At 45.4% G+C, this 13,288-nt stretch overlaps 1 protein-coding gene across 3 annotated transcripts in view; it reads left to right on the top strand.

Moving 5' to 3' along the window:
• Positions 1–13,288, top strand: part of Masp1 (MBL associated serine protease 1) — a 67,816-nt gene that overhangs the window by 3,579 nt on the left and 50,949 nt on the right. For all 3 annotated transcript variants that reach the window (XM_047565308.1, XM_047565307.1, XM_047565309.1), the window contains exon 2: positions 2,080–2,311. In XM_047565308.1, coding sequence (XP_047421264.1) covers positions 2,080–2,311 — 232 coding nt within the window. The remainder of the gene's footprint in view (positions 1–2,079; positions 2,312–13,288) is intronic.

Raw genomic sequence — 13,288 nt, 5'->3', positions numbered from 1 at the left:
TGGTGTAAGAAAAAAATATTGACAGTGGCTATTGGATTAAAATATTTTGTTTTCTTAATAGCATCCCACATGCTGCCATTGTAAAAGCCTTGGAAAAAAATTAGATTACTTTATTTTCTTTTTATTGAAAAACAAGCATATGATCCTTCCAGACCAAAGTGAATATTCTGCATGCACAAAACTAAAAACACTCCTATTTCCAATTCATGGACAACCACTATTAACACCTTGGTGTCTATCCTTGCAGACCTTTTTATACTGATCTATTTATCTTTCATGTACGGACTACATGAAAGAGTCAGATAATCTATGCACGTAGTTATCTTGCTGTGTTTATACACTCAAAAATTCATCTGTATGCGTATAGGCACATATACTTCTGAATACATGGCAGGGAGTTCTGGCCAGGAAACAACTTCCTGATTAGCAAAGACGGAACCGTTAATCCAAAAATGCTGGCATAGTTTCCCAGCGTTGACTTTTTAAAATCTCAGACTGGTGTGTCAGTCTCAGTCAGTCTCTCTCTCCTTCCTTCCTTCCTTCTTTCATTCATAATCTACAATTCAGCAGACTCTACACTAGATCCTTTACCTATGTGATCCCTAATGCTCATATGAACCCTGTCAAGTAGGGATCATGATCCCCGCTTATATATGTGGAAACTAGAGCTCAGAGAAACTAGTTGCCCACGTTTTCACAACCATAAGTGGGAGAATTGGGAACTGAACCCAAGTACCTTCAGCTTCACAGGCTGTTCCCCTGACACGCAGTGCGGCGGCTGCTCCCATAGGGGGCTGTGGAATCTGGAGTGATGAAGAGATCATTCACAGCCCAGGAAGGACAAATGGGACATCAGCAGATGAGCAGTGAGCAGGGAATGTGCCATGGGGCACATGGAAATGGATGGCACGGCTGGCACTGAGGTAGGGCTGGACGGGCAGGTCAGCACCAGACCCAAAAGGGCCTCATCAGCCACCTGGGGCAGGTGTTTTACCTGCAGACACAGTGCAGCAGCTGGTGGCATCGGTGTTAGAGGAAACCAGGTCTGGCAGAAGATTGCTGAATGGTATACGGGCGTAGGAAAACCAGTGAGAGTGCTATAGAAATAGTCCAGATAAGAGGGTTTAAATTAAGTGGTTGCCTGGAGAGGAGGCGAGATGGGTTTCCAAACAGGCAGAGGAGTCAAAAAGACTTGGTGACGATTACATGTGCCATAAAAAGCAGCAGGAATAGCAGTCTTTCTGGCGGAGGGTGGATGGGGATGCCACTAAAAGAAAACAGAAATGGGAGCAGGAACCTGTGAGAAGAGACACTGTCGAGTCGTGTTTGGTTGTTTGAATTCAAAGTCCCTGGGTCTTGGTGGCAGTGACCATTCAACATCTTTGGACACCCATTGATTATTGGGCTTAGACCAGCCTGGGTTATTCTACCTCTTTATTGCATCGTCCACACTTGGCCTGTTCTGTGAGTTTTACTGAGTTTCCCTTCCTGCTTTTCTGAAATAGTTACACCGGATTACTAAAGAAATGCATTATAGGCTTTTCACCCTTATATTAGAACCTTACCAAGAAAACTCCTTTGCTCATTCCAATTTTATTCAAGATTTTGCATGCAGTGACTGATTTTGTAATGCAACACGTCTTTCAACATATTCATTTGGTTTAAGGTCTTCAGATTTCACCACTGAGTGTAAATCTCATCCCAATATTACCATGTTACTATTACTTATTTTTTTTAGAAAAATGCATAAACAATTTATGATTCTTAAAGGAAGCTGAACTGAAGAAACGAGACCAACTTTTAACTAATTATGAAAGTTACCTTTTCAATGGTATAATAATACAGTAACTTTCTGAAAAAGTTTAATACTCTTATCGAACTTTCAAAGGAGCAAAACTAGAAGCAGCCTTAAAAATCAAGTTCCTTGCTTTCATGTTATAGTCCAGGTAGGCAAGGCCCGTAGGAAAAAGCCACTACAGCAGGAATACACTGAGAAATTGGTCTCCCAGGTGCTGATTCGGTTTAATGCTGGAGCCCTGCATTCAGGAAGGTAAGTAGGACCACATTCGTGTCTTTCAGGTGGCTCCTTCTCTGTCACGCTCTGTGCTTCTCCCTGTTGAAGGCTTCGGCCCACACTGTGGAGCTGAATGACATGTTTGGCCAGATCCAGTCACCTGGATATCCAGACTCCTATCCCAGTGACTCAGAGGTGACTTGGAATATCACCGTCCCAGAGGGGTTTCGGATCAAGCTTTACTTCATGCACTTCAACTTGGAATCCTCCTACCTTTGTGAATACGACTACGTGAAGGTGAGACTGCCAACATGTTCCCCTAACTAGGTGGGGCTCTCTTCTAGGAGTTAAAGAAGACAAGGTGGATTAGACACTGTTCCTACCCTCACAGGGTTACAACTAGGGAGAGAGCCACACAAGGCGGAAATGTGGTCAATGAAGGCCAGGGATGGTGTGCCAAGTTCAAGTTGAGTAGGTAGAACTAGAAAAGACCATCAGGAAAACTGGAGCTGCTGTAATGTAGGCTGGCCACACAATGTCTTTTTTTATTATTTTTTATTTTTTTATTTTTTATAGACTGCATTTTGATTCATTGTACACAAATGGGATACATCATTTCATTTCTATGGTTGTGCACGATGTAGATTCATATCATTCGTGTAATCATACATGTACATAGGGTAATGATGTCTGTCTCATTCCACCATCTTTCATACCCACCTCCCTCTCATTTCCCTCTACATAATCTAAAGTTCCTCCATTCTTTTTATTACCATTTTTTCTATTCTCAGGGCTGGGAGTGTAGCTCAGTGGTAGAGCACTTACCTAGCAAATCCAAGGCCCTGGGTTTGATCCCCTACACACATACACACACACATACACACACACACACACACACACACACACCACACACGCACACACACAAACACAGATCTGTCCTCTCGTCTGTAATGTTTTCACTAGTTCCCACCCAACATTCCAAGGCAAAAGGAGTAGAAACCCCAGAGGAAGCAGCAGTCAGACAGAAACACAGCCATAATTGTGCCCAAAGCTAAAGTATTAGAAAGTATTGCCCAATTCCCCCAAATAATGAGCATTTGGGAAGTTCAGGGTATGCTGTAGCCTGCAGGAGGAGTCAGTGCTGGAAGGGAGGGTTAGGGTGCAATTCTGAAGGGCCTTGATGTTAGGCTGAGGAGTTGGCATCTCATCACCAAGGGCATGGGCAGGGAGGGGAGTCACTATCAAAGAGTATTTTAAAAATGTCTTCGGGGAGAGCTGAAGAGGATATAACATACAGCAATATTTCCTAGAACCTAGAGAGGACTCACACCCACACACAAAAATGCCATGAGTGAGAAGATGTTCTCAGTGTGCTCACTGAGAAGGATCAGTGTTCTAGAGATCAAGCTTATTAAAGTTGTACCTACTTCAAAAAGGTGTGCAGACTCAGGAACCCACTTTCCACACGCTCCCTGGCTTCCTGGGAGAGGTTCTCATCAAATAACTTTAGAATGGACCTTACGTGTTTTTAGTATTTTTGTAGTCTTATTTTCCCACAACAATCATTCAGCAAGAGTTAGCCTTAAATTACCCAAAACGTTTTTTTCCACAGTAAAGTAGTGAGTTTATAAGATGCTTTTGCACTTATCATTTCATTCCAACCTTCTGACAATCTGTAAGATAGTAATTACCCTCCCATTTCACAGCAAAGAAACAAACCCAGGAAGGCTTGGTAACTCACTTAACATTATACAGCTGATGGATGGCAGGTGCAGGTCCCATCCCCCATCTTTTGGCTTTGAATCATATGCTCTTTTGGCTACACCAAAGAGTCCACAAGCCATGCTTCACCAAGTCCTAGGAAACTGCACGTGTTTCCAAGGGCACAGGAGGGGAAGACCTACTAAGAGGTGCTGTGGCCCCAACCCCCTTAAAGTCACTTTATATGTGGAGTGTTGCCACTAAATATGCTGAGTCCACATGAAATAGCCCCTTGATGCTCCATGTCCGGGTTTCTCAATCTCAGCACTACTGACATTTTGAATTGGAGAATTCTTTGCCGAGGAAAGTTGCCGAGGGTATTGTAGGATTTTTAGCACCGTCCCTAGATTTTATTTGTGAGATGCCAGGGGCAACCCCCCTCCAGTTGTGACAACCAAAACTGTCTCCAGACATTGTCAATATCCTAGAACACTGCCACATGGGGTGCCACCCTTTTTTGGATGGGCCATGCTAGAGACTGTGGCCTTATCAGGATGCAAAAGATCCTGTCCCTTACAAAGAGAGATGAGCCTAGACAATATGATCTCTTGGCATTGCAAAGAAGCAGTCTATTTGAGGCAACTCGTGGATTAAGCTGCTACCTGAAGTGACCTACAGATCTTGCATCTCTGAATCTGATGCATTTGTCTAATTCCTTTGGGGAAATTGACTAATTTGAGGAGGGAGCTTCTATAGTTGATGCTACCTGAATGCCCTCTCTGCATGGCACTATCCTCCCTGCAGGGGTTCAACAGATCTCCCTTTGTAGGAAGCTGCATCCTCCTCAGCTGACAACGGTGCTCACAGGGAGACAGGACCCTGCATCCTCGTTCACACACGTCTGAACAATTTCCCTCAAGAATCAAAAGCTCACAGAATGTCAGGTTGCAGGGGCCTTCTGAACGCACATCTACTCCCAGGTTGTTGTTTTAAAATTTTTTCTGCCTCGTGAATGTGTTCTTCCAATACATTCTTCAATTAGGCTCAATATGGAAAAGAGACAGAAGTGGAGTTGCCTGGGTTGAAGGTGACCCTGAAGCTCACTCGGCCTGCTCATCCTTCTTGGTCACTACTCTGCAGCACCTTGAGACCTGTGGCTTGAGTTTTTTTGCTCTGGTCAAATTCTCATTGAATGAAAAAGACTGTAGCCCTCCACCTCTGAACTCTTAATCCAGAAATCTTACACACATAGTGAAACCAGTTCACCTTTTCTAATTTCTTCCCCATCCCTAGCCCCTAGCTCTTTTTTCTGGTTTTGAATGAGAGAGAGAAGGTGGTTTCTTTCCATCCGAATGACAGCCTAAGTAAGCATGCCATTTGATTCCAGGATAAAAGTCAACACCCCTCTCTAAAACTCCTTTACGTCATCTGTCAATGAGAAGGTAGGTGAGATAATCCCCAAGGTACCTTAAATTCTAGAATTCAAATTCCAATTCTCCTTGCCAGAATTTCGCAGATGAACCCACCAAACCCTCTTTATCCTAGGTAGGATAATCCCAGAAAATGGTAATACCATACTTACTGTAGTCAATTCTCCAAGTACCATGGCTGTTAACACTCCAGTCGAAACTTAGCGTCTGCTGAAGATGTCTTGGTGGCATGTTATTTGAGACTTGTAAACATATCATACCACCACTGTGCTTTAAAAGGCATTTTAAATATCACTGATTTCCCTTTGGCAGGATAAGAGCCCCTGTTTTGAGGTTTTTTACTCCATGACTGAATTCCCCAGGCAGCTGAGGAGTGACTTTAAAGAACCTTCTAGCTTGTAGGTACCCTTTCCAGACTAGTCCAAGCCCAGAATCTGCCCTCCCACCCAGGCCCATCACAGAGGCGATGGCAGAACTGCTGACGGCACCACGGTAGCTTGAATGAGACCAGGATCCCAGGCCAAGGCTGTGGACTGGAGACTCACACTTATGAAAATTCCTTCCCCGCCTGGTGTCCCGCAGCCCTTGGTCTTCAAGGCACGTGCACATCTGCACAGCAGCATCTGCTTCCTTGGAATGTGACTGCAGTTGTGGATTTCTGAAGTGCAGAGCTGAGGCATATGAATCACGGCTGGCTGATGCTACAGGCGAAGGGCAGAGCACAGGCGCTGGCCTAGGGGTTGGAGGCCTAGGCTCTGCTAGTTGCTCGGTACTAACTGACAGTAGCAAGTGACTACTTCCGGATGGGACTCTTTCCTCCTCTGTCAAATACAAGGAGTTGGGCCAGATGGTGTCTAAGGTCCCTCTAACCCTGATATTCTATGCATCTAAGACCTTAGAAATCAAGGTCTAACTCCATCATCATCTTGTTCAAAGCCCTGGGAAGGGCAGTTCACTGGCCAACATTATTCTTGGAGCATAATTTGCATCTTAAGATGCTCAGTCTTTTCTTTTTAAGTAAATTAATGAATTTTTTAGTGGATTGCCATCTTGTGAATGAATAAGATTTTAAGTTGTAATAAAAGGCAAACACTGACTATAGTCAAATGTAGGCTTAAAAATCCCCTAAGTATGTAGAGCATTATCTTTTAGCATGCCCAGAAGGGACATTATTTTCTCAGAAATGGAACAAACTACAGTTCTTTTGGTTTGACCACCAGATAAAGTAGTTGACTTAGAAAGGAGCCACAGGGTACCAGTTACAGAAAGAGGCATAATTTTTAGAAAGCAAAGCCCCCAGAGAACAGCAGATTTACACATCTCATTTTCAAGTTCGGTTCATGGCATCTGTTCATTGAAAAAGGAGACTGGAACACCTAGTTTTGTCTTTATCCTCCCCACCCCCGCCACTCTCCCTCCCTTCCCTTCTCTCTCTTTGTCTATAAATTCAGTTGGCATCTTTACATGCTCTTATGATGCAATGCCACTGTTCTCCTATTAGGCTGTCCTTAATGTGGTCAACATTTCTCCCATCCTTTCCGCTCTTATTTAGCTCTTGGTTCCAATTCTTATTCTTCTTACCCAGTATTGCAATAGCTCCCCAAAGTCTATGAGGTATCTGCATTAGTCCACGCTCCAGAGGATTCTTGACCATCACTTCGATTGCATCACTCTGAAAACTTTTCATTTTCTATCGTGAAATCAAACATTCTATTGCAAACCTATCCCATGCTGCACACTGTACCCAAACTGGCCCCACAAGGATAAGTAAGGTAGCCCTGTCCTCTGGGAATTCAGTTTCATAGTAGGTAATGAGATAACCATGTAATTGATAAAGTCAAACAAAGCAGCATAAGGGGCATAAGACAACATAGACGTTTAGGAGTGGTCATTTCTGTGTGGTCAGGAAAGACTTCAGAAATAATTGATGCTTCTACTAAGTCCTGAAGGATAAATAGGAAGTCAACAGTGTCATTCCTTACATGGGATGTCTCAGCAGAGCTGCCATGGCATGGAGGGTGAAAAGGATGGAATGAGACAGAGAACAGTCAGCTTTGGCATGGTTTAGGGAGGTACAAGCCCAGAAAGATTATCTGAGGAGAAACTAAGAAATGGTTGGTAAATGCAGGTCTCAGCACGCACGCCCAAAGCCACAAACATATGGTCAACAGGTTGAATTAATCCTGTAGATGTATATTATTCGTCAACCTAGAATTGCCTGGTTTTAAGTTTTGAAAAAAAAAAACAATAACAGCAACAAAATGAATTAATGTCAACATAAAATTTCTGACCTCACACAAAATTTCACATCTCCAAATTTCATTAGCAAATCTGGCAACTCTGGTGACATCCTGTATGCCAACACAGCTGGACCAGGTAGATGCAGCCCTGGTCCAGCTGGGCTCCCCGACTCTGGACAGCTCCAGCGGGCTAAAGCTAATCCTCACCTCTCTCCTGACCATTGCTTCTCATGCAGTGAAGAACATGAAACATTTTCCCCCAATGTCTTCACAAAAAGCAGAAAAGGTAAAAGCAATTGAGGACAACATGTTTCAGGAAAAATCCGTGAAGATAACTCTCTAAGAAAATATCACAGTGTATTTAATGTGCAGTGTGTTTCTCTCTGAAGAGCACAGAGCAGCCTGTTTCCCTCATTTGTGCTCTGTGCCTGGCCTCTTTTGACATTTCAGTCTAGGAGCTCCAATTAGAAGTTATAAAACATTTGGGGGCATGGGACAGGATGCAGGGAGGTGACACAATCAGGGGGAAGTTTGATCTGGAAGAATTGGTAAGGAGAGTTAAGCAGAGTAAAGCCAAAAGAAACTGGAGTCACTGAAAGAGGTCATTTTGGGGTGTGTATTGAATAGATTGAATGAGGCTCCACTGAACAAGACACATGTTTTAAGGAACCGCAGGAGCCTCGGGGGCACTGTGGAAGCCCAGGCAGAGAGCGATCCTTGCAGGTAAATGTCACAGGGACTGGCCGTGCACAGACGAGGGAAAGGAAGAATCAGAGGTTTCAAACTCAGATTAGGTCAGGTCAGCAGAGTGGGTACTTTCCCAGAAATGGAGATCAGGAACGCGAAGAGGACAAATAGATTTAGAAAGGTATAGAAGACTGTGGAAGTGCACGGAGTTTGGAATCCAGCTGACTGGGAAATGCTAACACAGATTTCGTGACAAGGCTTAAAGACCTCTAAGGACAAAATTCTGCCTCGGCTATTAAGGAGTGAGTCCCCTTTGGCCAAGCTTCTACATCTCCCTGAACATGGGCGGCTTTGTCATCAGTAGAAGGAAAGTTGGATACAGCGTGTTCCTTGTAGATTATGAGAGGCTTACATAAAATGATGGACATGGTGGACTCAGTACTGTGGAAGACAGTGGTGCTTCAGGGTTTGGGCACAGGATTTAGAGACAGAACCAGGGACAGGTCCTACCTCCGCCTCTCACTGCAGCCGATGCTTCTCCTCCCTCTCGTTCCCTTTCCGCATCTGTAAAATGGGGAGAATCATGACTCCCTACTCATGGGCTTATTGTGAATGCCAAATTATGTAAGTCCCTGCACATGTGCCCGACACATATGCTGTTAGCTCAATAGTGTAATTGTACCAGCGGTGACGATGGTGGTGTGAGCAATGGAGTGCCTGCCTGGCCTCCCCAGACGCTTGACGAACATCAGCTTTCCCCTCTACGCCAACTCTCCCATCAACTAGCCACATTCGACCGTGCTCTTGGCTTTCAGTGCTTCAATCGATTCCTGGAAGTGCTCTGTGAAAGGATAGCTAGAACACAGGAAGCTGTTTATTTGTACTGTGTGTTTACCGTGTAGCCTCACAAGTTTTATGGCAGTTTCTAGTCTGTTTCCTCATGTGATTCTCATGGAATAGGAATGGCAGGGATTACTATGCTTAACTGAAATGGAGGTGCACATGGATCTGTCCAGTTTTCTACAGAAAAGCCAGGTCTCCATCCCTGGTGCTCTTACTCCCGAGTCACAGTGCTGTCTCCCTGTGTCCTTCCAAGCAGGTTGTATTCTCAAAAGGATCTTGCTATGTTTCCTGGTCATGAATTCTTTCTCAGACAACACTGCCTGCCATAGTGATTTAGTAATGTTTACAAAAGGACTTTGGGGGTTCTTAAGGGTCCCTATGATGTCTAGATTTTGTTAAAGGACTTTCTTTTATCCTGACTTTGAGAGAAAAGCATTTTACAAAAATAATAAGGAATGGAGTCTGAGCTACAAAGAATGGGAAAGCACTCTATTTATCTGTTTGTGGTACAGAAGTTCAAAGGATGAGCTCAAGGTCAACCCCACTGGACTGCCAGCCCCATGAGTTCAAGGCCCATGTCTGTGTTTTCTCCAGTAGCAAGCACAATCCTGGGGAAGGACAGGAAAAGGCATACTGTGTGTGAAACCAAAGACTCTGGCCTAGAATTCAGTCACTGTCTCCTGCAGAGACCTTAAGCACATCACAGATCCATGCTGGGCCTCAGTTTCCCCCATGAGGGAATTAGATTATGGATTAAGCGACCTCTCTAAGCCCTTCCAGTTCTGCTGGTCGGTGACCCCCAGTCCCTCGTCCCTTTCCCCAGGCCTTATCCTTCCGTCTACATCCTGCTGTGTAGTTGAGAGATAAATCCTCTGACTGGGCTCCTAATTCTGTGCAGTATTCTGTTTACTTAGAACATGCCCTCGACCTTCTGTCTGCACTGACCCCAGCTACTGCAGCAGCTCTGTTAATTCTCTGGGAGTGGACAGGAGGCCTTGGCCCCACAAGGAAATGAGAAATAGATGAACATTTCTCATGAATTTCAATTGTGGTCCTCAGCAGGATTCTTCCCTCCAAAGACACCAGGTCCCAAACACCAATTCCAGCTGATTCAGAGGAATCGGGAAGTGAAAATGAGCTTCAGAAAAGTGTGAAAAAACCTCATTTTATGCAGGAAGTGCGAACAGCACTGGATCTTAGGGGCTGCAAAACAGAAGGAAGGGGCCCATGCTGGGTCAGGAAATGCAAGCGAGTGCAGACCAGTGTGTGAGGAGTGCTGCGGGGGCACATGGGTGTGTTCGTGTTCACACGGGACACTCCTGGAAACATCCAGGTACAGAACAGAGCTTGAATTTACTTTTCCTATGGAGCCGAAAAGGTAGGGAAGGAAAGATTATGGTTTACTCAACATGTATTTATTGAGTACCTGCCACTTATTAAGGCATAGAGTTCAACGGCAATTAGGACAGAATCCCGGCAGTGCGGAGTTCACACTGCAATGAGGTGAACAGGCAGTACACACCACACGTAATTCGCAGGTGAATTATGCAGTGATTACAAAGTCAATAGGCAAAGAAATGAAGCAGAGCAGATAAAGAGGATCTGCACAGGCTCAGGGGGCTTTATGATTTCAACATGGTGAGCAGGCTAGGCCTCACTGAGGGTGACATTTGAGTCCAGACTTGAAGAAGGGGAGGAGGTCGGTCATAAGCTTTCTGGGGAAAAGCATTCCAACAGAGGGGCCAGGCAGTGCAGAGGCCCTCAGGTGGGAAAGAGCCTGATGTGTCTGAAGGACACCAGGATGGCAGTGCAGCCGGAGGGATAGCGTGAGGGTAGAAGACCAACAGACACAGGTGGGCGGCAGGGAGGGAGGCTGGGAATGGTGTTCTGCAAAAGGCTGCCAGGTAATGATTGGCTCCACAAGCTGCTTCCGCCCCCAAAGTCTCCTTTGACCTCCTGGCTCTTGGAGGACAGCATTCATGCCCACCTTTTATATCTGAGAAAATCATGCCTGGAGACAGTGATATGTATACTAGAAATGATTAGCAGCCACACTGGGAGCAGGTCGGGGAGCAGGGGAGGGGAAAAGGTGTGCTGTGTACACCATTCGCCATCCAGATACCAAACACATTAATAACCTCAAGAGCGTGGATCAAGGAGCAACATTAAAATAATCAGGAACTGATGAGTTTTCATAGAATTTCTTTGTTTCTAATACAATTGATTTAAGTGTAAGTTTTAAGAATAGTAAAATCCCCTCAAAGTTGGCAGCTCTTCTAATTTTGGAGCTCCCAGCTCTAGCATACTACTGTCTGGGGAGGTGGAAGTGACAAATGAGTGGCAGAGCTGTGATCAGTACCCAGGGTCCTTTGGTCCCTATTGCTGTGTCCCTTGAGAATTTCTGTGCAACAAAACTGCAGCAGGGTGCCACCCTACCCATGGCAGGTCCCTTCTGTGGCCCAGCACTGGCCTTACCATGCTTCCACCAGAGTCCTGACAGTGACATACCTTGAGCCAGGCAGCCTCTGCTGCAGAAGAACACAGCAACCCTTTGTTCCTTCCTGTCCTGGAGCTATTTTCCTGTCCTGAACAGTTTGGGGCCCAGCCTCAGAGTCGCTGAAGGGATTTGCATGTGAATGAGAGGCTCCAAAGCCCCAGAATGGGTGGGATGGAGGAGTCTGAGCCATTCACAAGGGAAGGGAGTGTAAATCCTCCTTGGCCCTCCTGCCCAGTTCCAGTTCCCAGACTCTTCCCGCCCAGCCCAGCTGTACCCCTGCTCCTGCTGAGACGGTGGGCACCACTGGTTTCCCACCTGCGGGATGCCCGCTTCCCAGGCGCTGGGCAGGACCCCTCCCTGCCAGTGCTTTCTTCTCTGCCTGCCCCGCTGCCCTTTCTGTCCAGCCCTCCCTGAGAGCGGGCCATTTTTCCTGGCTGCAGTGGGATTTCTGGATTCTCGGGACCTGTGAGCGCTTTCTCAGGCCCCCTCATTCTTTACGGTGTCTCGCTTCTGCATGTGCACAATACCTTCTTAGGGGCTCACCCAGTTCTTTCGGGGGCTTTTACTCTGGTTAACAAATACCAAATGAGAACGCTGTCCTGGGAAGAGGCGGACAGCTGGGCTCTAGTCTTGGCTCTGCCCTTGCTGACCACGTGACTTTGAATGAGTCTCAGTTTCTCCACCAAGAAAAGAATGGTATAGATTTGAAGGCCTTGAGTGCCCTTTGCAGCTCTGACCTTCTATAGTTTGATTCCAACTCTGAACCAGACCTGGGAGTCAAGATATCTGGGTTTTTTCTCCTAGACTGTGTGGCCTTGGTGAAGTCACATTACTGCTCTGGGCTCAGAATTACAATGTTTGCTTGAAGTGCATTCATTACATAATTGTTATTAAGAGCAAGTAAAGTAGAGAAGGTGAAAATATTCCATTAGCTGGAAAGAAGGAGGTATCATATAAATATCGTTATCATCATTATTATTGTCATTATTTATTCATGTGGCCAAATGACATGGGCCAGGATTGTGGTCAGCACCCCTTATCTAAGCTCAGCTGCAGTTTTAGATCTGCCAGCTCTGTTACTTTCACTTACATGATTTCTGAAACTTAGCACAAAAACCAACACACAGTCAAGCGTGGCGGCACACATCTCTAATTCCAGCAGCCCCGGAGGCTGAGGCAGAAGGATCACAAGTTCAAAGCTAGCCTCAGCAATTTAGCAAGGCCCTAAGAAACTTAATGAAATGCTGTCTCTAAGTAAAATGCAAAAATGGGCTGGGGATGTGGCTTAGTGGTTAAGTGTCCCTGGGTTCAATACCAGATACCTGCCCCCTGCCAAAAACCAACACATATCAGGTGCTTCCCATTTTTTCCTAGGCCCAGATTCTTGCCTGTTATCTGGTACTTTAAATTTACTCCTACCTATGCTCTATAACTGAAATTTAAGGCTACTTGGCAAATAGCAAGATTGAGTCAGTCAATCTTTGGCCCAACCCCTCGCACCCCTGGATGAACTTTTGGGGAAGGTAAACTGGGGAATACAGAGTATTCACTTGTAAGCAGGAGTCCCGTGCCCAAGGCTGCTATTGGTCTACATTCACACAATTAGAAAAATTATTGCAAGCACAGGAAAGTAAAGAGAGAGATTCCTGTGGACAAAGGCCGTCAGAGATCCTTTCCATTACTCTGGTCTTCTCTTATAGAATAAAGTTAATGACTTTCTCACCCCACCCCAGCATCATTGGAGACTTTCTAAAGTGTAAAAAGTCAAGCAGACCTAAAGAGCCATCTGCCAAATGAGGAGGTTAGGCTGAGAGGTCTCTCTAAGTTCCCTTCCAATGCTGAAGGCTTCAGGAAGATTAGTTATAAAGAAGTGAAA

Source organism: Sciurus carolinensis, chromosome 9 (assembly GCF_902686445.1).
Source record: "Sciurus carolinensis chromosome 9, mSciCar1.2, whole genome shotgun sequence".
Taxonomy (NCBI): domain Eukaryota; kingdom Metazoa; phylum Chordata; class Mammalia; order Rodentia; family Sciuridae; genus Sciurus; species Sciurus carolinensis.
This window is presented reverse-complemented; position numbering and strand designations above follow the sequence as displayed.